The 23,147-nt window shown below is 43.5% G+C and overlaps 1 protein-coding gene across 2 annotated transcripts in view; it reads right to left on the bottom strand.

Moving 5' to 3' along the window:
* LOC140734335 (disintegrin and metalloproteinase domain-containing protein 9-like) overlaps positions 1 to 23,147 on the bottom strand; it is a 150,719-nt gene that overhangs the window by 82,035 nt on the left and 45,537 nt on the right. For both annotated transcript variants that reach the window (XM_073058150.1, XM_073058160.1), the window contains exons 2-3: positions 14,843 to 14,958; positions 10,888 to 10,952 (exon numbers count right to left, since the gene is read on the bottom strand). In XM_073058150.1, the coding sequence (XP_072914251.1) occupies positions 10,888 to 10,952; positions 14,843 to 14,958 (181 nt within the window). The remainder of the gene's footprint in view (positions 1 to 10,887; positions 10,953 to 14,842; positions 14,959 to 23,147) is intronic.

Below are 23,147 nucleotides of genomic sequence, written 5' to 3'. Positions count from 1 at the left end.
AGTCCCCGATAGCCTATCATCGCACGTAGACGGTAGAAGGAAGAAAAACTCTTACTGCCATGAACCTCCAGCGCCGCAAACTTGCCGATGCAGCCTCTGGAAGCACCCGACCACAGCCAACTCCGAGTCCGTCCGAAAACTTCGAGCCTCCGACCAGCCCTCCGACACCGAGCACCATCTCTGCCGAGCGCTTCGACCCCGGCCCCGGCCACCAAGCAACAGGCAAAGCCAAGGATTCGGGGCCTTCCTCTCCGGAGATTTTTTTGATCACACAGTAGCAGCGGCAGCGAAACAGGCATTTCAGAAGTTTCACCAGATGTTCCTCCGTGCTTCTCACATCCGTCTCCATCAGATCAGGATTGTACACGGCATCCTACTTGACAGATTACAGATATTCATCCCAGAGTGGCCGCTGCACGCTGCGTCGCGCAGCCCCCTTCTCTTTTTCTTTTGAAGCAAAACAGACAGAACTCTGGCTCTGGCAGCACCTGTAGGATGTTTTGGGGTTATGACCCTTCTAAGCAGGGCAAATGATCCATTCAGCCGTTCCAGCTTTCCTCACCCCGTCACTGAGCCGTCCTCTGCCACCCCTTCCCCATCACATGGGAGTATCACAATGGGAAGAACTCAAGAGCAGATTAGACACCTAATTCTCCAGATAACCGAGTAGTCGTCATCAAATGAACAGACTTTTGGGCATCAATCTTCACCAGGAAGAACAACATTCCAATTCCAGTTTGTTGTCAACACAGGGAGCTGTGTGCACTCTTTCCATTTTTGGTTTAAATTCACTGACAAAATGTTGACATGCTAGGGCCGTCCACGTTCTCCATTGAAGTGTGACTCGCTGGGTCACACACACAGTTCAATGGTGAATGTAAAATCTCATTAATGCAATTTTCAGTTTTCAATATAATTATGCAAAGCTGGAACAAAGGGCTGGCCTCGGTAATTGTTGTCGCTCTCCACACCTTGCGGAAATCTTGCCGTTTCTTTAGCATCTGTCTGCCTTTTTTTAAAAAAAAAACAAGGCCGAGTTGCTAGGTTGACGTACAGGTCTCTGCAATGGTGATCATGAAAACTGGCTGACCAATGGAAAAAAACATCTTCCTTCTTTGCCTGATGTGCCCTGCATTTGACTCTATGAGAACCAAAGTTGTCTTGTTTACTGTGTCCTCACAGTGACGACTAGATGCCCAGCACTGATGTCTAGGTTTCATAGATGGATATGTAGTATTACATAGTTCACACTGAGCAAGGACGGCCAACTTCCATCCAGTGAACCAGATGAGTTTGTACAACTGACTGGTGTTTATCACCAAATTGATTCCAAATTTAGCGAACTTCCTCGAATTTCAATTCCCTGGTTCTGTGTTGGAATTTAACTTCTGTCTCTGACTCAATGGTCCAGAAATTCGAAGGCCAGTTGCTGCCAAAACACAATGGCCTGAAGATCCATCTTCCTTGCCTGCTAACAAATGCACTGAGAAATCAAAGCTGGTCCCATGCCATCTACTTTCCCATTTTTGTTGACCCGGCCCAACTGGTCACAAGTCAGGGATGGGCAAAGGCAAAGATTTTCACTAAAGTTTGCAAAAGCTGCTATTTAAAAGTCACTTTCTTTTTGCTCTTGGATTTTCATATAGGTGAAAGCTTATGGTGGCAATATAAAGATGGAAAATATTCAAAGATATTGCACCCCTTGTTATGACTGAAATTCTTCCAACACACCATCTGAATAGCAACATACTGGATAGAGCTCAAGTTTGCTGTATTGTAGTGCTTTTGACTGAACTTCTTACTTATTATCCATGGCAACAGCAGTATAATTAAGTGGTAAGATTACAAGGCTCTTCCAAAAAAAAACTTTACTGCACAATACCTTTCAGACATTGTTGAAAAAAACAAATGTTAAAAAACTCCTCTCGGCCTTCCAGCCAGGTACCAGTATCAATCAGGAGATAAGACATTAGAGCAGAAATCTGGCCATTTGGCCCATCAATTCTGCTCTTTCATTCAATCATGGCTGACAATCATATCCAACAAACTGCCATCTCTGATAAAGATGGCAGAGTTTGTCACCGAAACATCAGTTATAATCAATACCTGTACCTGGCTGGAAGCCCAAAAAGAGTTTTTTGCCACACACGTCAAGAAAGCACTAGATCCTTTTTCAGGAATAGTCATCCTGACCTCTTATTTAACTAGAAGCTTGATGGTTAGAGCACATCAGAAAAGGTTCCTCTCCAATCACACAAGTCAGTTCCTGCAGATATTCAATAATTAAAGAAGCTTGAACAAACTTTGCTGAAATTGTAAGACAACTGCTAGAGATTAGGGGTTTCTTTTAAACCAGTGTTTCCTATCTCACAGCCACAAGTTTATCTGCTGTATGTATTCCTTCTTTTCATAAGAATGGAAAGGAAGTGGGCAGAAAATGGATCAGGAGGAGGCACAGAGCAAGAGTTGCCATCTCAAACTCCTGAGGCCAGACTTCAATCCTCACCTCCGATTCAAAGATTCAAAGTACATTTATGATCGAAGTATGTATACAGAATATAACTCTGTGATTTGTCCTCCTGCAGGCATCCACGAAACTAGGAAACATTATGGAACCCAAGAAACATCGAACACCCAACGTGCAAAAAAGGAAAATATTTCCAAATGGCAAAAAACAAGTGAACAAGACAGAATATCGTACATCAAATCAGGAGTTCAGTAGCATTCAGTTTAGTTCAGCACTGCATCACTAGCCAATGCAGGGAATTTAAAGCTACTAACTCTACCACCAATCCCCCAATATAGACTGGCACATCGTTCACCCTCCTTCCCCTTCCTGAAGTCAACAATCAGCTCCTTAGTTTTGCCGACACCGAGCAAGAGTTTGTTGCTGTGGCATTACTCAACAAGCTGTCCTATCTTGCACGGGTAAGCTGGCTCACAAACAACTGTGATTTGTCCAACAGCAATACTGTATTTGGCGGGTTTGAAGATGGTACCGGAGCTGTGCTTAGCCATTCAGATGTATACAGCGTAGAGCCAGGGCTGAGCACACAGCCTTGAGGTGTACCAATGCTGATGATCAGCAAGGAGATATTCCCAAGTCTCACCGATTCAAGTCTCCCCACAAGGAGCCAAGTATCCAGTTGTACAAGGAGGTACTGAGGCCCAGGGCTTCAAGCTTGATGATGAGCTTGGATAGGATGATGGTGTCGTCGCTGATCAGCAGCCTGACATACAAGTTCCTCTTGTCCTGAGCAAAGTGAAGAGCCAAAGAAATTGCATCTGTTATTTGTTACAGGGGATAAACGGATGCAGATCCAGGTCATCTCAGGAGTTGATCACGCAATTATCAACCTCTTGAAGCAGTTCATTTCGGTTGATATAAGCACGGCAGTAGTCACAGGCTGACATGTATTACTTGGGCACCAGTACAATAAATGCCTTTGGGAAGCAGATAGAAACATCAGACCACAGAAGCGAGAGGTTGACTATATCTGTAAATACTCCAGCCTTTAGTACTTGGCCAGGTACGCCATCTGGACCAGACACCTTTTACTGATTCGCCCTCTTTTAGGATCCCCATACGTCAGCTTCAAAGACTGTAACTGCAGGTTATCTAGAGGTGTAGGGTTTCGTGTGAGTCTGTCACAGCTCTCAACAAAGTATTCATAAAAAGGCATTGAGCTCAACCAGGAGTGATGGGCCATTCCGGTTTGAGAAAGGGAGCAGCAGAGAACAGAGTACAAGATGGAACAGTAGGCATACAGAGAGACGTTAGCCAGGTTAGGAAAAATATTCCCAATACTTGGGCCAGTTTCAGGTGCCAGCATTTTATTTTAAATATACAATCCACTCTTGACAGCAGACAAACAATTACTTGTGGCAAAGTTTACCACAGTCTCTCAAGATTGTTTCTATTTAATGAACACAAAACTGACCTCCAAAGGATAACAGAGAGCCTCATTAACATAAGAAAATTAGCCAATGTAACAAAACAGACCGGTTAGATCATCAACAAATAATCCTTAGAATCTCATGCATTTCCTGACTGGCAACTCTGCCAAAGTCTTCAGAGCAGACAGCAGGACAATGAAGCTGTAATAGATTTCTAACCAGTTACAGTGCTCACTATTTCTTTAAAAGCTCCAAAGTAAATTATGTTAAGGATGTTCCTGTCCAGTATTTTTAATGGGTAGAACACAAAGGAAAACTGTTTGCTTAAATTTGTCCAGCACTCTCAAAGCTCGTCAGCATTTTGCAATATGGTTTTGATTGACTCTGGTGTCACTTGCAGATGACTGCAGAGGCAAGGATGGTAATGAAATGTGCATTTAGTTTTAGCACGGTGCCAGGAGCTGGGATTCTGGCCACACAGCAGGAAAACCATTGTCCCGTCAACTCTGCCTCTAATCTCTGTACAGTATCACGTGCTGGAAAAATGCACACACAATCAAGTACCAGAGGAAGTGTCCACCCAGAGGAAAGCATCACTCGCTCCTGGGGCGGGTTCGCACTGGGTGCCCGTAGAGTGAGATTCTGCGCAGCCCCTGCGTGTGAAATACGTTCAGCAATGGGAGTCCCTCATCAAAAGGGAAAAGTGGCCGGCTGGGAGAAATTACGAACTACGTCTCCCCAATTCAGGGAACTCCACTTGCAGGTTCCCCTTCCAGCCAAGTACCATCCTGACTCAGAAATATTCCTCCTTCATCACTGATCTCAATCCAGGAACTCCCTCCCCAACAGGACTGACGGAGCACTTCCTCCACATATGCTGTGGAGGTTTCAGCAGGCAGTTCACCCCCACTTTTTCAAGGGGAGTTGGGGTACGTGCACCACACAGTGGAACATCAATTCCTTCTTGCTATCTATCTATATCCAGCTCACTGCTCCACAACAAAGAGAACAGGCACAGTGCTAAAGGACCTGTCATGTTCTACGATCTACACGTTTGTATATAATAAATCATATAAAATTAAGCACCCTCCCATCCCTTTTCTCTGGAAATGAAACCTCCCCATTTCATCTTCTCTGATCTACACAACCTGACCCTGGTGCTTCCCTTCCTGGGGAAAAATGGATGGGAAAAATTATGGTCCCATCAGCCCTACACAAAAGATCAATGCAAATTTAATATCCAAGAACATATACAACCCTGAGATTAATTTTCTTGCAGGCATTCATAGAAAATACAAAGCACAACAGAATCAGTGAAAGACTACACAAGATGGACCAACAGCCAACATTAATGCTAAAACTGTGCAAATACAAAAGAAAATAAATAGATAAGTAAATAAATAAACAATAAAGATCAAGAACATAAAACAGAGTCCTGGTAAGTGAGTCCATAGGTTATGGGAAGAGTTCAGTGAAGTTATTCCCTCTGGCTCAGGAGTCTGATGGTTGAGAAGTAATAACTGTTTCTGAACATAGTGCTGCAAGTCCTGATGCTCCTGTACCTCCTTCCTGATGGCAGCAGTGAGCAGAGAACATGGCCTGGATGGTAGGGGTCCTCGATGATGGATGCAGCTTCCCTGCGACAGCACTCCAAGCACATGTGCTCAACTAGGCTGTATCCTCTATTTTTGTAGCTTTTCCAGTCAAGGTCATTGCTGTTTCCACAGCAAGCCAAAATGCAATCAGACAATATACTGAGCTGCACATCGAAGAAATCTGTCGAAAGTTTTAGGTAACATGCAGAATCTTTGCAAACTTCTAAAGTAGCAGGAGTTCTCCAGCACATTTTCAGTCTGAGTCTCAGTTTGGAAAGGGTCCCAACTGTGTGGAAAGCATCGTGTGTGGTCCCAATACCAAAGAAGGGCCAACCAAAAGTCTTCAATGACTACCGTCCAGTGGCCCTGACCTCGCGCATCAAGAGGATACTAGATAGGCTGGTCCTGGCTCACCTCAGACCACTGGTCAGATCCCTCGATCCCCTGCAGTTTGCCTACCAGGAGTACACTGTCACAATGCTGTCATCTACCTGCCTACTCCCATTTGGACAAGCAGGGCAGCACTGTGAGGATCATGTATTTTGATTTTTCTAGTGCCTTCAATACCACAGAGCCCTCATTGCTGGGGGAAAAGCTCTATTCAATGCAGGTTGGCACTTCCATTATATCCTGGATAATGGACTACCTGAATGGCAGACCAGTTTATGCAGCTAGAGAGCTGTGTGTCAGACGTGGCTATAAGCAGCACTGGGGCCCCACAGGGGACTGTATTGGCTCCCCTCCTGTTTACACTGTATACCTCGGACTTTATACAACACTGAGTCATGTCTTCTGTAGAAATTATTCGCTGAGTCAGCAATAGTTGAGTGCATAATGGGAGGACAGGAGGACGAATACAGGGCTCTGGTGAGGACTTTGTCAAATGGTGCAGGCTGAATCATCTGCAGCTCAACATCAGTAAGAGAAAGGAGATGGTGATGGACTTTAGGAAGACTAAGCCTGAACTGTTCCCTGTTACTATCAATGATGAAAACATAGATGTGGTAAGGACTTACCTGGGGGTACACCCACCTGGACGACAGACTTGAGTGGAGCACCAACACAGAGGTTGTGTACAAGGAGGGCCAAAATAGCCTCTATTCCCTGAAAAGACTGAGGTCCTTTGGAGTATGCAGGCCTCTCCTTCACGTGCTCTACCGGCCTGTTGCTGCCAGTACAATCTTCTATGTGGCAGTGTGCTGGGGCAATGGCATCAACACGTGTGATGCCAACAGGCTCAATGAACTGATTAAGATAAAGGAGATGGTGATGGCCTTTAAGAAGACCAAGCCTACGCTGCTCCGTTACCATTGATGGTGAGGACAAGGATGTGGTGAGGAACCACAAGTACCTGGGGGTGCACCTGGATGACAGTCTTGAGTGCAGCACCAAAACAGAGGCTGTGTACAAGAAGGGCCAGAGTTGCCTCTGCTTCCTGAGGAGACCGTAGTCCTTTGGAGTATGCAGGCCTCTCCTTCACATGTTCTACCATCTGCTGTCACCAGTAGTCTTCTTTGCGATGGTGTGCATGGGGCTCAAAAAACTGATTAGAAAAGCTGTCTCTGTTATATGTGCCTATAAAAAGTATTCCTCCCCCCCCCTTAGAAGTTTTCATTGTTTTACAACATTGAATTACAGTGGATTTAATTTTTGACACTGATCAACAGAAAAAGACTTTCATGTCAAAGTGAAAACAGATCTCTACAAAGTGATCTAAATTACAACTATGAAACACAAAATAATTGATTGCGCAAGTATTCACTCCCTTAAGTCAGTATTTAGTAGATGCACTTTGGCAGCAAGTACAGCCAATAACAGTGGTATTGTCAGCAAATTTGAATATGGTGTTGGAGCTTTGCTTAGCTTCACAGTCATAAGAATAAAGCAAGAAAGGCTGAACTGAGCACACAACCTTGTGGTGAATCTGTGCTGATGGAGATCATGGAGGAGATGTTGTTGCCAATCCAAACTGACTGTGGACTACCTGAGGAAATCAAGGATTTAGTTGCACAAGGAGGTATTGAGGTTAAGGTCTTGGAGCTTATTGATTAGTTTTAAGAGATGATGCTATCGATGCTGAGCTGTAGTAAATGAAGAGAATCCTGATTACTGCAGCTTCACTGTCCAAATGTTCCAGGTTCCAATGAAAGGCATTTGCTGTGGACCTGTTGTGATGATAGGCAAAGTGAATCAGATCCAAGTTGCTCCTCGGGCAGGAAATGCTTCTTCACCGACCTCTCAAGGCATTGCATTATGGTGGATGTAACTGCCACTAGACAATAGCCATTGAGGCAGGTTACCATCTTTTTCTGAGGCACCAGTGTAACTGTAACCTGCTTGAAATAGGTGGGTAAATCAGATTGCTGGAGCAAGAGGTTAAAGATCTCAGTGAACACTCCAGCCAGTTGATCAGCACAGGTATTTAGTACTTGGCCAGGTATCCCATCTGGGCAGGAGGCTCTCTGTGGGTTCACCCTCTTAAAGGATGCGCCACATCAGCCTCAGAGATGGAAATGACTGGGTTGTCAGGGGCTGTGGGAGCTCGTGAAGGTGCCTCAACATTTTAATGGTCAAAGTGAGCATAGAAGGCATTGAGCTCATCTGGGAGCGAAACCTAGTTGTCACCTATGTCGCTTGGTTTCACTTTGTAGGAGGTAATGGCCCTTAAGCCCTGCTATAGTTGTCAAGCATCCTAAATGATTCAAGTTTGGTCTGGAATTGACACTTCACATCTGAGGTGGCTTTTCAGACGTTGTACCTGGACCTCTTGTATCTTATCTGGTGGCCAGAATTGAACATCACTGATCTGACGCTCAGCAGATTGCTTATCTCTTGGTTCATCTAGGGCTTCTGATTGGGGAACATTCTGAATGATTTTGTGGGCACACGTTCATCCACAACTGTCTTTATAAAGTCTGTGATAATATATTGAGTCCAGTGCACCGACTGAAAGCAACCCCATAGCCATTCCTCTGCCTCCTGCAATCACCTCTTTCTCATCCTTATCTCTGGAGCCTTGCTGTTGAGCCTCTGCCTGAATGTCAGTAGGAGGGCGACATTCAAATGATCAGATGTCCCAAAATGGGGTCTAGAGATGGAACAGTAGGCATTCCTGTGGTCGAGTGTGTTGGAATCCCTGGCTGATGATAAATGGGCAGAGATTTCTTGAAACAAGCCTGAATGAAGACCCAACAATGATTTGAAAGGCGTTGGGGTAGGCTGTTTCTTGTTTGCTGATTGCTGCATGCAATACCTCAAGTGCATGGTTAAAATCAGCCTTTGGCGGTATGGAAACTGCAGTCAAAGACACAGAGGAACACTCTTTTGCAAAGTAGAACAAATGGCACTTTAATCTTTGTTCCAGCTCGGGGGGTGAGGGGAGGGAAGAGAGTGACAAGACAGCTACATCCAAGCACCACAAAAAGTTTATCACGAAACACAGACCTTTTGTTCTCTTCGAATCAGCAGTCTGGTTCATTTGATGCATCGAGAAGTCTTACTGACACATCTGGCATGCTTGAGGTAAGCCAGGTTTCATTTCTGTCCGATAAACAATCTTGTCCTTTGGTCCTCAATCTTGGATGACTCTGACATCCAAGAGGAACCAACTTACCTTTGCAAAGATTACCTCTGCAATTTTAAACATTCCCCAATTATAATGGAAAGGGCTTGAAATGTAAACATCATTTCCCTTCCCAAAGATACCTCCTGACCCACTCAGTATTTCCAACAATTTCCCCCATTTTAATATTGCAGTAAATTTGTTGACACACAAGGCCATTCAGCCCATCAGTGTCAGAAGGAAAAGGTCAACAAAGCGTGATCTCATCTTCACAAGTCTTTGGCCACAAGTGTCAGTGCTCTTCACATATACATCCCAAACACTTTAATTGCAACAGTTTTTCAGGCAGTGAGTTCTTCACCACCACCAGCCTCCAGGGGAGTTTTCCCTTTCCTCTCCTCCATTCCTTCTATCAATTAAATTAAACCTCAACACCTTTGCCAAGAGAAATATGTTCTAGTTTCTTTGAGCTTACATAATCTATCAAACCAAGCCTTTCCTCAGCCACCAATAAAACCCCTCCATCTTTCTTACCATCATTACTCTCCAGTCCTGGCAACGCCTGCGAAAGCCTCCACATCACCCCAGCAAGGTGGAGACCAAAACTGTGCATGTGGAGTTTGCAGGTCACCCAATGATTGCATGGGCTTCCAGCCACAACTCAAAGACACGCAGGTCGGTTGGCCAACTGACCACTGTATGTTGCTTCTAGTGTGTAGGCTGCCGGCATGGGAATCAGTGGGAGTTTATACCTGTGTTACATAAAATTGGAGGAAACATGTAATCCAAATTCTGGGTCGACCTGATGGGCCGGATGGCCATTCTGAGAAGAATGTGAGTAAGCTGTTCACACAGATTACATTGCAGCTGCAGAATACAGGCAATACTAGTGTTACATAACCCGTGGGTATCTTGTGACTGTCTCATGACCATGGTGTAATTGAGTATCTGGTGGGTGTGAAGTAATGGTCTTGTGATGGTGGGGTAATGTATTTTCCCGCCAGTATGAGGTCACATGATGTAATTTTCCCGCCAGTGTGAGGTCATGTGATGGCCTGTTTTCAACAGATATAAAACGGGGAAAGCCTGCTGTGACGCAGGAGTTTTTGTTGGGACGTCATTTAAATTGTCCGTTACTCCATTATGCTGCATATTTGGTTTCATGACGCAGTTTTGTTTTAAAGTGGAGTTTTAATTCTTACTGTAAGGTACATTGTCGTTGTGCCGGCAGTTTTGAAAATCACTGCCAGTTATGTTTGATGCATCTTCAATTTAATTTTAAAGTCTAGGTATTGGAGAGTGAAGATTTATCGAGGTACGGAAACCCGAAGGATCGAGTAAAGTTGGTGTCGTTGGCAGTAATACAGGATCGTTCAAAGAAGTAGTAACCTGCATCCAAGATAATCCCTGCTGTAAGAGCAGAAAGGGTTGGGCGCAGTGTTATTCGCCAAGGAAAAGGTCAGTTCCTTCAAGCCATTTTTACTCCTTTCATCGTGAATCCTTCGGACAAGGCATATTTCGGCTGGGATCAGCAGTAACATCACGTCATCGAGGAATTCATTACTTCAGGAAAGGCTCTCCTAATTGACTGTATAAATCACTTGGACTTTCACATCAATCACTTTAAGAACTGTGCTCGCATTTATCGCTTTATGAACTGTTCGAGTTGCCGTATAGCAGTTAACTTCCGGTTAAGTTAGTCTTTTGTTTACTTTTCATTTTTATTGAGCAGAATTTAAATAAATGTTTATTTGTTTACAGAAAACCTTTCTCAATCCTATATTCATTGTTGCCGTATCATAACAACTAGGAATATGAAAAGAAAATACTCACTCATTTTTCGTCAGGTGAATAATATGGTCACGTCCCGCTATCTGAATGACATACGACAGCCTGCCCTGCAACATTCCATAGAAAAAGTAGAACAGTTAGCTGATTTTTTAAATATATATAGATATAAGAACAGCATCAATAATTCATTGACAAAACAATAGGATGCCTGCACCTACATGAATAATGATTAAATAAAATGTTGATAACTTTATGTCTTTCCTCGTCTCACAATAGCTCCCATGTAGAACTCCACATTTTAGAAAAATAAGATTGAGTCTTTTAATTGCCAACTAATTTACCAAAGAAAATATTGACTTTTGTGGCTGTTACAACCCATTTGCTTATCAAAGGAAATTATAATACATAAACTTGTCACAGGCAAGTTTTTATACTTTGTTAGTAACACCAGTGATCTAAAGTCAACAGAAATTAGTGGCAAATGATTTATTGGTATGTCAGTACTTTGACCTGGCAGAGTCCAGGAAAGAGGCTACACGGAGGGGGAGGTTTTTTTTTAAATTGCACTGCTTTGAGCTGAGTGCCTATATGTAATTTCAGGGTCTGCCTCCTTCCTCATTGCAAAGACCAAATACAGACTCTGGCTCTGCGCATTGGCCATTTTGCCAGCCACCAATGTGCAGAGCTTCTCTTGAAATCTCCACCCCACATATACAGAGGCACTCCTGACCTCCTTGGCCACACCCCTCTCACTCTGCTGCAAAGTTATCTTAGCCTCCTGGTCATAGCACCGTTCCAGTCACAGCCAGTCTGAATCTTTTGGGACAATACCTGCTGGCAATGGTACTGCTGTTCACAAGTACATCTCCTCCAGATCCACTATTTTGTATGTTCATTATAATGAACTTAACAACAGTATCACTGTACTTGCCATGCAATCTTCACGCTCTTTCTGGATATCTCTACCCACTCTACTATTTCCAGATCTTCATAGAAACATAGAAAATAGGTGCAGGAGTAGGCCATTCGGCCCTTCAAGCCTGCACCGCCATTCAGTATGATCATGGCTGATCATCCAACTCAGAACCCTGTACCAGCTTTCTCTCCATACCCGATTCCCTTTAGCCACAAGGGCCATATATAACTTCCTCTTAAATATAGCCAATGAACCGGCCTCAACTGTTTCTTGTGGCAGAGAATTCCACAGATTCACCACTCTCTTGTGTGAAGAAGTTTTTCCTCATCTCGGTCCTAAAAGGCTTCCCCTTTATCCTTAAACTGTGACCCTTAGTTCTGGACTCCCCCAACATCAGGAACAATCTTCCTGCATCTAGCCTGTCCAATCCCTTTAGAATTTTATACGTTTCAATAAGATCCCCCCTCAATCTTCTAAATTCCAGTGAGTATAAGCCTAGTCGATCCAGTCTTTCTTCATATGAAAGTCCTGCTATCCCAGGAATCAATCTGGTGAACCTTTGGTTTCACCCTCATTAAAAGCTGAAGACACAAGAACTACTGATGCTGGAATATTGAGCAAAGAAAAAAAAAACGATGCTGGAAGAACTCAAATGTCAAGCAGCATCTGTGGAAGATGAGGAGTAGTTGGCATTTTGGTTCAAGACCCTGCATTGGAACCAAAAGGGGTGGAGGGGAGACAATGAGCAAAAGTGAGAGAGAGGGGTGAGACAGAGGCTGGTAGGGTGACGGGTGGAAATAGATAAAAGGGGGTATGGAGGAGGTTGGGCAAATGTAAAATGGAGGAGGATGGAAAAGGTCTACAAAGGGAGAAAGGCCCTCAGCAGACTGGTGGGAGTGGAAGAGATAGCTAAAATTGAAAAATCCAGTATTGGCACCATTGGCCTGAGGGCTAGCCAGGTGGATTATGAGGATCAGCTCTTGTTTGCCTTTAAGCTCACACTGGGATGGAAAAAGCTGGATGACAGATCGGCGTGGGAACAGGAAGAAGAGATTGAAGTGGTACAGACAAAGTGCTCAAGATGGCCACTGTGGACAGTGTAGAGGCAGTTAGTAAATCGGTCACCTCAACTACACTTTGTCTGACTGATATAGAGAAGGCCACATCACAAGCACTGAATGCAACATTCTCATCCCGAAACATTGACAGTTTACTCTTTCCCATAGCTGCTGCCTGGCTTGCTGAGTTCGTCCAGCATTTTGTGTGTGTTGCTTTGATTTCCAGCATCTGCAGATTTTGTTGTTACTGAATGTAACAGACCAGGTTGGAGAAGTTGCACATGAACCTCTTCCTCAACTGGAGGTGAAAGGTCATGTTACACTCTCTGAGCTGGCAAGGAATGGGAAGGGGTGGACGGGAAGGGAGGAATGGACCGGGCGTTCACAGAGTCTGGTCCCTAAACAAAGCAGAAGGGAGGGTGGAAGAAGAGGGGAAGATGGGACTGGTGTAGTCTCCTACTGCTGGGGAAGATAGCAAACGATGAAAAGCTGGATGTGGAGGAAATGGAGGTGAAAGGTGAGAACTGAGGGAACTCAATCTCCTGGGAAAGGCAAGGGGTGTCAGAAGAGCAGACGTGCAGGAAATTGAGGAAATGCATACATTAGGATGAACTATTGTATGTAAACGGAGATTCTCAGGCAATTTTTCATCAACCACTATGCTAACACAAACACACTTAGACGTGCATGTGATAAATAAAGTTCAAATTTTCAAAGTACATTTATTATCAAAGTATGCATAGAGTATACAAGTTGAGATTTGTCTTCTTGCAGGCAGCCGCAAAGCAAGGAAACACAATAGAACCCAACACAATTAAGTCCATCAATGCGTGCTGTCTGTGAGAAGTTTGCACATTCTCCCCGAGGCTATTCTCCTCCAGTTTACTCCCACGTTGCAAAGCCGCGCGGGTTGCTGGTGTAATTCCCCAAATATAAGTGGCAAAGGCCCCTGAAGGGAATTGACAGTCAAATCAGTGACAAGGTGGTTGCTAGCTTGAATCAGTCTGGTATCTTAGCTGGCTGCTTATTTACAGTGGCCAATAAAGCTGAGCTGCCATAAACTTGTCTGAATAAATCCTGGTCTAAAATCTCCACAATTTTTCCACTTCACTAACAAGGAGAGGGAGGAGGCCACTCAGCCCCCTCGAGCCTGCTAAGCCATTCAGTAAGATCATGGGTGATCAGATTGCAACCTTAATTTGGATTCCTGTCTACTGCAGTGACCTTGCAGTCCACTGCTTAAAATAATCTATCTGGCTGGCAATGCTTTAAAAAGATTCACATTTCTTCCACTGTTCTTTGAGCAAGGTACTTCCAAAGACACGCCGAGAAAGCAGTATTTGCTTCAATTTATTAAATGGGAAATCATTTATTTTAAACAGAAGAACCCTTAGTTCAAGATTCTCCCTCCAGTGAAAACATCTCCCAACAACCCTTTAAGATCCTATATGTTTCAATCATTCCCTCTCACTCTTCAGAATTCCAGCAGCTCCAAGCATAACCTGTCCAGCTTTTCTTCATAAACCAACCCATCCTTTCCAGATATTAGTCTAGTAAACTTCACCAAACTACTTCCAATGTATTCATATCCCAGTGTAAATTAGGAGATCAATACTGAACTACATACTCCAATATTTAATAGAACTGAGGTATACCCTCCCCTCAATTGTATTAGTTCTCCTCACAATAAACAGTAACATTCTTTGAGTTTTCTTAATTTTATTCCTGCAGCCTGGTCATTTTCCAATCATCCCAATGATTCAATCATATCATATAACATACCGAGTTATTCATTTTCCTGCCACAATATTGCAAGTTGCGGGCATGCTACGAGGGCACCAGAAGCATGGTGACGTTTGTGCATCACTCCCCAGCACATCCTCAGACCATGCTGGTTGATCATGAAAAACGTCACATTTCACTGTTACATTTCAATATACGCGTGACAAATATTTTCCCAAGTTATACTCCCGTGTAACATCACCAGTGTAGCCAGTCAGAAAGGTATTACTTTCCAGTGTACCTGCGATGAAGAGCTCGGACCCACGTCTCTCTTCTCTCTCTCCGACAGCTGTTGTGGGATTGTAATTTCATAGGCAGAAAGTGTCGAGGTCTGGTGGGAGGTTGGATGCCAATGACCTATTTAAAAAACAAAAAATCAGGAGTTAGAAATTCAGTATTTGCTTAAGAGTGTGAGAGAGCAGTATTACAAATAAACACCACACAGGTGTTCACATTTCATAGAAGCAGAGAAAAATTACAACACAGCAAGCCGCTCCGCCCATAACCACGCTGGTCAAAAAAAGAGAGCTCTTCAATCTAATCCCACATTGCACTACTGGGTGGAGAGGTACCCAACACCCAACTCTTGAAGTACACATCCACGTACTATGATGAAGGCTTCTTTCCCCACCACCCTCTTCAGGCAATGAACTCAATGCTCACTACACTCTGATTCTTCATCTCTGCTTAAATCCTTTGAAATTGCTTTCAGTCCAATTCCCTGAATTTTACCCCTCGGCTAAATAAAACGTGTCCCCAATACACATTCTCGCTGAGTGTGCATCGGTTTGCTCCAGGTTTCCTGGTATGTTCAAAGACCTTTGGCCTGGTGGTTTAATCAGAATCGGGTGGCCAAATTTGCCAGAGATTATGGACATGACAGCGGAGGAACTGTTGAGCCATCGTAGACTTTACAGACCAAATGGCTTCTGCTCGTAAGAAAACACAAGGAAAACAAACAGGATCATGGCTGGATGGGCCTCATGGTAATTGTTTATCCAAGACAAGCTCCTAGGTCACGGCTGAAGGTCTTTGCGCTAATCTCTATACTGTCGTTATTTCTACTGCTTACCAATTGGCATTTCCTAAGCGTTAGGAAACAGAATCAGAATTAGGTTTAACATCACTGGCATCTGACATATGTTGTTTTGAGGCAGCAGTACTGTGCAAAAACATAGTATTTTTAAAAACTCTCCTGCTCTATTTAAATCAAATAAGTAGTGCAAAAAGAGAACAAAAAATAGTGAGGTAGCTTACAGAGCTTCATCTGATGCAATTACAAAGGCAGCTCAGAATTCTGATGCAGGAGGGGAAAAAGCTGTTCCTAAAACGTTGACTGTATGCCTTCAGGCTCCTGTACTGTTTCCTTGATGGTAGCAATGAGAAGAGGACATGTCCTGGGTGATGAGGGTCCTTAATGCTCGGAAGGCTGGTGCCCATGATGGAGCTGGCAGAGTTGAGAGCTTTCTGCAGCTTTTTCCAATCCTGTGCAGTAGCCCCTCCATAGCAGATGTTGATGCAACCAGTTAGAACACTCTCCATGGTACATCTGTAGAAACTTGGCAAGTATTTTTGGTGACATACCAATTCTCCTCCATCTCCTAATAAAATATAGCTGCTGTCGTGCCTTCTTTGTAACTCCATCAATATGTTGGGCCCTTCCACTGCTGATCCATCTATGAGGACTGGTGTGTGTTCCCCAGACTTCCTCTTCCTGAAGTCTTCACCGTTAGAGTTCCCAAATACTTAGCTTTAAACAGATGTAATGGAGTGTGACTGGGATCAATGATCCTTATTGAATTCAATCTGCAGGATGCTCTGCATCCCAGTATCCATGGTATTTCCATTTAAGTGCTGAATGATAAGTGCAAGTCTGTAGAAATATGAAAGTCTTTGGTGACACACCAAGACTTCTCAAACTCCTGATGAAATATAACCACCGCCTTCATAATTGCATCAATATGTTGGGTCCACAATAAATCTTCAGATCTTTGAATATTTTGCATCTTCCTGCGCTGTGGTTGCATAATGGTTAAAGTAATGGACTATAAGGTAGAAATATTGATCCAGAGAGAAGCTTAGATGCCACCAGCCGAGTTGGGGATTTAAATTCAAGTTAAGATTCTGGAATTTATAAAAATGTCACACTGAGTAATGCAGACTATAAAACTATGTTGTTGTGAAAGGAAAAAAAAACAACAGTAACATTCAGAAGGAAATCTGCTGCCCCTCTTCCTTACTTTACACATGCCCTGAAAACCAGCAACTGAGTTGACGCTTGACTAACTACTCTTCAGAAGCAATTAAGGATGGGCAATAAATGCTGGCAATGCCAGTGTCACCTACAGTCACTGCAGATCTAAATAAAAACAGAATGGTTATGTTACTTCAGAAAGATGTAACAACTTTTCTACTTGTTCTCACAAAGACCTTGAGAAGCCAACCACACCAGCGTTGTCCAACAACCTAACTGGAACAAAAAAAAAAGTGAAACTGTTCTAATATCTATTTCAGGGTTCGTCATATAACCGATGTTGCAAAACAAATGTAGGGAAGTGTTTCGTCCAATAAGTTTCATTAGTGACGGCTTTTCATATGAAAGGCCAAAACTCAACTCTATTCTTCTATCAAGATGTTACTCCCCTAGACAAGTGCACTGGCCCCGATTACAGGCCATTGCCTAGTCCTATCAAACACTTCAGGTTTGTGCATGATGCCCTGAATGTCAGAATCCGATTTATTAACACTGACACACATCATGAAGTTTGCTGTGCTTCACAGGAATTTCGAAAGGACTGTCAGATCATCCAGCAAGCTGTTCCCTTCTCGTCCTTTCAGACACGCACAGCTGCCAAAAAGCAAACTGCAGGAGGAAGTCAGTAAGCCAAGCAACATCTACAGAGGCATTTCGGTGACTGAAGCAGGGTGACAAGCCAAAATAGCCACCATCCCTTTGAATCCAAGGTGCTGATAGGCACAGAATTCCTCCCACAGTTTTTAACTCTAGATTCCATCATCTCTGGTCTTTTATGTCCACACAGCCACCGATCCTTCCATGTAATATCACATTACTGCAAGCTCTACTACAGGAAATATTATACTTCAAAATTCAAATTTAATTATCTCACGTACATCAAAACAGTGAAATGCATCATTGCTTTAACAATCAATACATCCAAGGGCATGCTGGGGACAGTTCGAAGGTGTTGCTACACATTCCAGCACCAACACAGCAGGTGCACAATGCTCAGCGTAACAACATAGAACACAAGGAAAAAATCAACAACAGCAACACAGGTCCTATTCCTTTCAGTCTCACTCACTCCTCCAAATACAGGACAGGCAGTCTACGGCCTCCAGCTGACTTGGATTTGAACTCACAGACGTTGGGCCTTCAACTTCCTCAGCAGACATGCAGAGATACTGAAAGAATGTTCAGCTTACAATTCTAGGCACCGATTGGAGAACATAGAGATAGACATGATTCCTATCAAAAGGCACAAAATGCTGCCTGTAAGGAGTTTGTATGTTTTCCCCATGACCGCGTAGGTTTCCTTCAGATGCTCCAGTGTCCACCCACAGTCCAAAGACAAACTGTACTGGCTGGTAGGTTAATTGGTCATTGTAAATTGTCCCGTGATTAGGCTAGGGTTAAATCAACTCGGCTCGAAGGGCCAGAAGGGGCTATACCCCACTACATGTCAATAATTAAATGAATAAATACTTCCCCCTTCATTTTGGTCATAGCCATAAAACAGGCATTTGCCGATGAACAGATCTGGTCAAGTACTTAAAATGACATGTCAAACTGCCCTGAGAACATGATAAATGTTTCAATGGAAACCCTGACAAAGTGCTAGCAACATTTAACGTTGGTTCATGAGTCACAACTTCTGTTTGTCTGTTCCTCACCCCCAGGTTGGATTTGGTGGATTACTGAAGACTTCAGCAAGGAGTGAAGATGATCAGAAAAAAGCAGATGAAGGATCGCTGGCCCCTACACATTTCCCAGCACCTGTGCCGTGTTCTCAGCTCATCTTCGGCATCTCTACTGCATTTATTTCCCATCTCTAATTGCCCTGGAGAAGGTTGTGAGTCACCCTCTCGGACTACTGCAGTCCATCCAATGAAGCTGCTCCTGTTCTGCCGTGGATTGAAACCCAGCAATGACAAAGGAAGTTGATGTACTGTATTTCCAAGTTTCAATGGGGGAGACTGGAAGTGGCAGTGTCGTGCATAGACCATAGAGCAAAACAGCATAGGACAAGCCCTTCGGCCCATCATGTTATGCCAACCTTTTAACCTACATCACAATCCACCTTACTCTAAACATCCTGCACAGCCCGCGGTCCTCCACTTTTCTTTCATCCATGTGTCTAAGAGTCTCTTGAATGTCGCTAATGAGCCTCTACCAGCACCCCCAGCGGAGCTTTCCAAGCAATGGCCACTCTCAGTGTAAAAACTTTTCCTCTGACATCTCCCCTAAACCTTCCTCCACGCACCTTAAAAGGCAAGCCATTGCTGTCCTGGGAAAAAGGCCAATCTATCTATGCCTCCTTCTTCATTTGAGAAGCACTGGTGGAGTAACTTTCACAACAACTAGTATAGATCATGCACATTGTAACAAAGGAGATATTAAAGGGGTGGGAAAGTAGCCAATTAAGCAGATGCTGTGTCCTGGATGGAGTTGAGTTTCTTAAAAGCTGCACTTACCCAGGCTAAAGCTATAGAGTTATACAGCTTGAAAATAAGCTCTTTGGTCCAACTCATACACAACCAACCCAGGTGTCTCAGCCGGTCAGGCAGCACCTAAAAAGGGAAATGGACAGTTGACATTTTGGGCTTAGACCCTTCATCAGATCTTGGCTCGAAAGTCTGACAGCTCATTTCCCTCCATACACGCTGCCTGACCTGAAATTCTCCAGCATTTTCTGTGCATTGCTCAAGATTTCCAACATCTGGCATCGTCCTCATCAGAGCTAGTCACATTACTGTGTTTGGCCCACGTCCCTCTCAGCGTTTTCCAGCTACAGGCCAGTCTAAATTTCATTTAAATATTGTAAATATTCTTGCCCCTGGCAGCTTGTTCCATATACCTTCCGTACACATCCTATCTGGTCACATACCTGATGTCATGTTCCTATGCTAAACCTATGACTTAACCCTCACTGCCTTCATCTGATTTGAATCAGTTGTTCAGTCGAATTAGTTGAAACAGCAGCAATAAAAAATTACGTTAAATTGCAAACAATTAGGTCTGTACTCCTCTGGGTTTCTCTGAATCACACAACAATCCTATCTCCGATGAACCAGTTCTTTTGTGTTGCTAATTTTATTGTACACGGTCCCTGGGCTTCATGTGTAATAATAAGATTGTGAGGTGGGGGAAGAGTTTAAGAATGACATGAACAAGATCATTATGTCTTGCCAGTTCACAGTACCTTCCGAGGTTCAGAAAGAAATTCTTGGTCCCAGTGAATCATTAAGACATTACCTTATCTGTCTTTCAAAACCATATGACTTCCCACAGTGATGTGAGGGTGAGAGATTCATTACTTTCCCATTCATCGCCCTTCTAGACTTGGACCTTGTAGAAAAGCTTTGAGGTGTCAGGAGATGGTCAGTCAGCGCAGGAACACAACACGACACTATTCTTCACACTATTCATATGGCTGGCTCATTTGGGTTTCTGGTCAATGGTGACCGTTTGGATGTTGGAGAGCAAATCAGTCAAAGAGGCTAGAAGTTACAAAAATTAAAACAAGGCAACACAAAAACACAGGAGGAAAACAGACAATTTTTCAGGTTGCGGTGGCCCAAAATGTCAACCATCCATTTCCCTGCATAGATGCTACTTGACCTGATGAGATCCCCCAGCACCTTTTGTTTTGCTCCAGACTCCAGTGCCTGCACTTTCTTGTGTGTACAAACTAAAGGCTTTGTACCTGAACACATGGAGCATTCAGAATCACTGGGAGCCCCAGTGGAAATGCATGGGATATAAGTGCCCTTAACGGAGGCATGGTTGCAAAATGAGATTGAATGGGACATCAATAATGAAGGGCACATGATACTCAGGAAGGGCGGCGGGGGGTTAGGAAAAGATGGAGAAAGGACGTATTAAATTAATGATGTTTGGAGCAATGAGGAAAGGTGACCAGGCTCAGGAAGCCAGGGTGTAGAAACATTTTGGGTGGAGTTAGGAAACAATAAAAGGCTAGAAGTTAATTGTGGGAATGAGACACAGACATGATAAACACAACCACACAGTCGGACAGAGTACAAAAGGAAAAGCAATCAGTGTTGGCGGAGCTGACTGACGGCAATGAAGCGGGATGTTAGTTTACATACGGACAGGCAAGACCAAATGCCATCTTAAGCAGAGATGAGGAGTTCATGGTGGGCTTTCACAACAGATTTCTTTGAACTAGATCAGGTTTGGGCAGCGATGGATTAATTATGATATCATTGTGAAGGTGTCTCTGCAGGGCAGTGATCATGGTGTGATTTATTTTTATACTCAGTCCCAAGAACAATCAGTTCTACATTACTGTTTAAAAATTAACTAAGTACCGTTTTACGAGGTGCCAAACAAAGGTTACTAAAGCAAGGCGCAAATTTGATTTAGGTTTCATTTAGTTGAGATACAGTGGCAGACCTGTAAGGGGATCTTTCAGAATACATGGAATAAGTATATTTAGAGAGAAACAATTATTAAGGGGTGATGATGATGGTGGTGGTGATGACATCAACTCAGGCCTGAGGCTACGTCCACACTACACCAGATAAATCTGTAACCGAAGATTTTTCTCTTCGTTTTTAACCTTCGTCCACACTAAAATGGCGTTTTCGTCCCCCAAAACCAGAGATTTTCAGAAACACTCTCCAGGATGTGTAATTTTGAAAACGCCGCTTGGGCAAATCAGTGTGGACAGGATAACCGGAGAATCTGAAAGCACTGTCATGACTTGCCAGAACAGATGACGGCAGCACACCATTTCTTTGTTTTCTTGAACGCAACCTAACAATTTCAGAACAGATGGCAACGAGACTGAAGCCAGAAGAGTTAGAAATGTACTCACCAAATACTTTGACACATAACTTACTGAATAAGTAAGTATACTCACTTTGCCCTGTTTTCTGTACTTGCTCGTATGAAGGTGGTTTCCCTATTTATACTTCTCTGACAATAGATGTGTAACAGCCTAATGTAACATTTAACAAGGGGCTTTATTAATGCAACAGAGTTCATCAGTTTTTTTCAATGTTCATCATCAGCCGGGTCATACTGTCCGTGAACTCCCTGTCACTCCATACGCTCCCGCATTTGTTTTTTTTTAACTTTTAAGTCCTCCTGCGCGAGAGCCAACAGCTCTCCGTCTTTTAAGGTTTTCTAGTCTGTAACTGAACAAACATGCACTGTCTTTCGCGGCAAGATTTGACACCAAACATGTTGCTTGTTTTCAGTAGGTGTGTCCTGCACATGCGCAGTAGGAGGCGATTCGCCAAAATATCCATTTCAATGTGGACAGAGATTTTTTTTAAAAACACATAGTGTGGACGCCTATCGTTATTACGCGAAACCGGCATTTTCAAAATTATCCTGTTTACTGTTGACGTAGCCTGAGAGGCCAGCGTCGGACATTTTCATGCCTTACAAGGCGCAGAATGAAAAACTGTGTGGTACGCCACTCCTCACACAGACATTTAGCAGTATTTTTCATTAGTTTACAAGGTGGAGTTGCGAGCTCAACACTCAACCCGGCACGGATGGAAAGCGTACTCGGATGGAAACGGCTTGACTGGATTCGAACCCAGGAACCTCCGTTCTGCAGTCCAGCGCTGATGTCACTGCGCCACCAGCCGTGACATCATTAAAGGAAGACCCGCCATCTGTGGTTAACTAAAACTTCTAAAATGTTATGAAAATTAAAGAGAACCGAAATGATTTGCAAAGACTAGGAGCAGATCAGAAGATTGAACAGAATCCAAGGCAGCAATGAATGCCTGAAATACTAGTAATGGAATAATTACAGTAAAGGATAAAGCTGCACAGATACAGAAACAGATAGGAGCAGCTTCTATACTGAGCTTTGATCCTACATAACACAAGTCTGTGGAATTAATAATGGAAAACAAGATGGAGATAGATTAAATAAATGGGTATTTTACATCAGACTATAGAGAATGCACATAGCATCCCAGAAAAGGCTGCAAATCAGGAATTGAAAGGAAGAGGAATTCAGAAAACTGACTGCCACTGGAGCAAATCGTTGTAGCTTCGAGCTGACAAGGCTCCAACTTCTGAGGGACTCTCCTCGAGAATCTTAAAGGAAGTGGCCAGGAACACAAGTGATACACTGGCTTTGAGCTTACAAAATTCCCTAGATTTGTGGATGGTTCTATTTCATTCAAAAATAGCAAAAAGGGAAGGATAAAGAAAGCAGGAAACTACGTCAGTTGGTTTAACAATGATATTGAGAAAGCATTAGAAGCTATTATTAGGGACATTACCAGGGCACTAAGAAAAAAAATCAATGTCAGTG

Source organism: Hemitrygon akajei, chromosome 1, assembly GCF_048418815.1.
Source record: "Hemitrygon akajei chromosome 1, sHemAka1.3, whole genome shotgun sequence".
Classification (NCBI taxonomy): Eukaryota; Metazoa; Chordata; class Chondrichthyes; order Myliobatiformes; family Dasyatidae; genus Hemitrygon; species Hemitrygon akajei.
The sequence above is the reverse complement of the archived record's forward strand: the minus strand, read 5'-3'. Positions and strand labels throughout refer to the sequence as shown.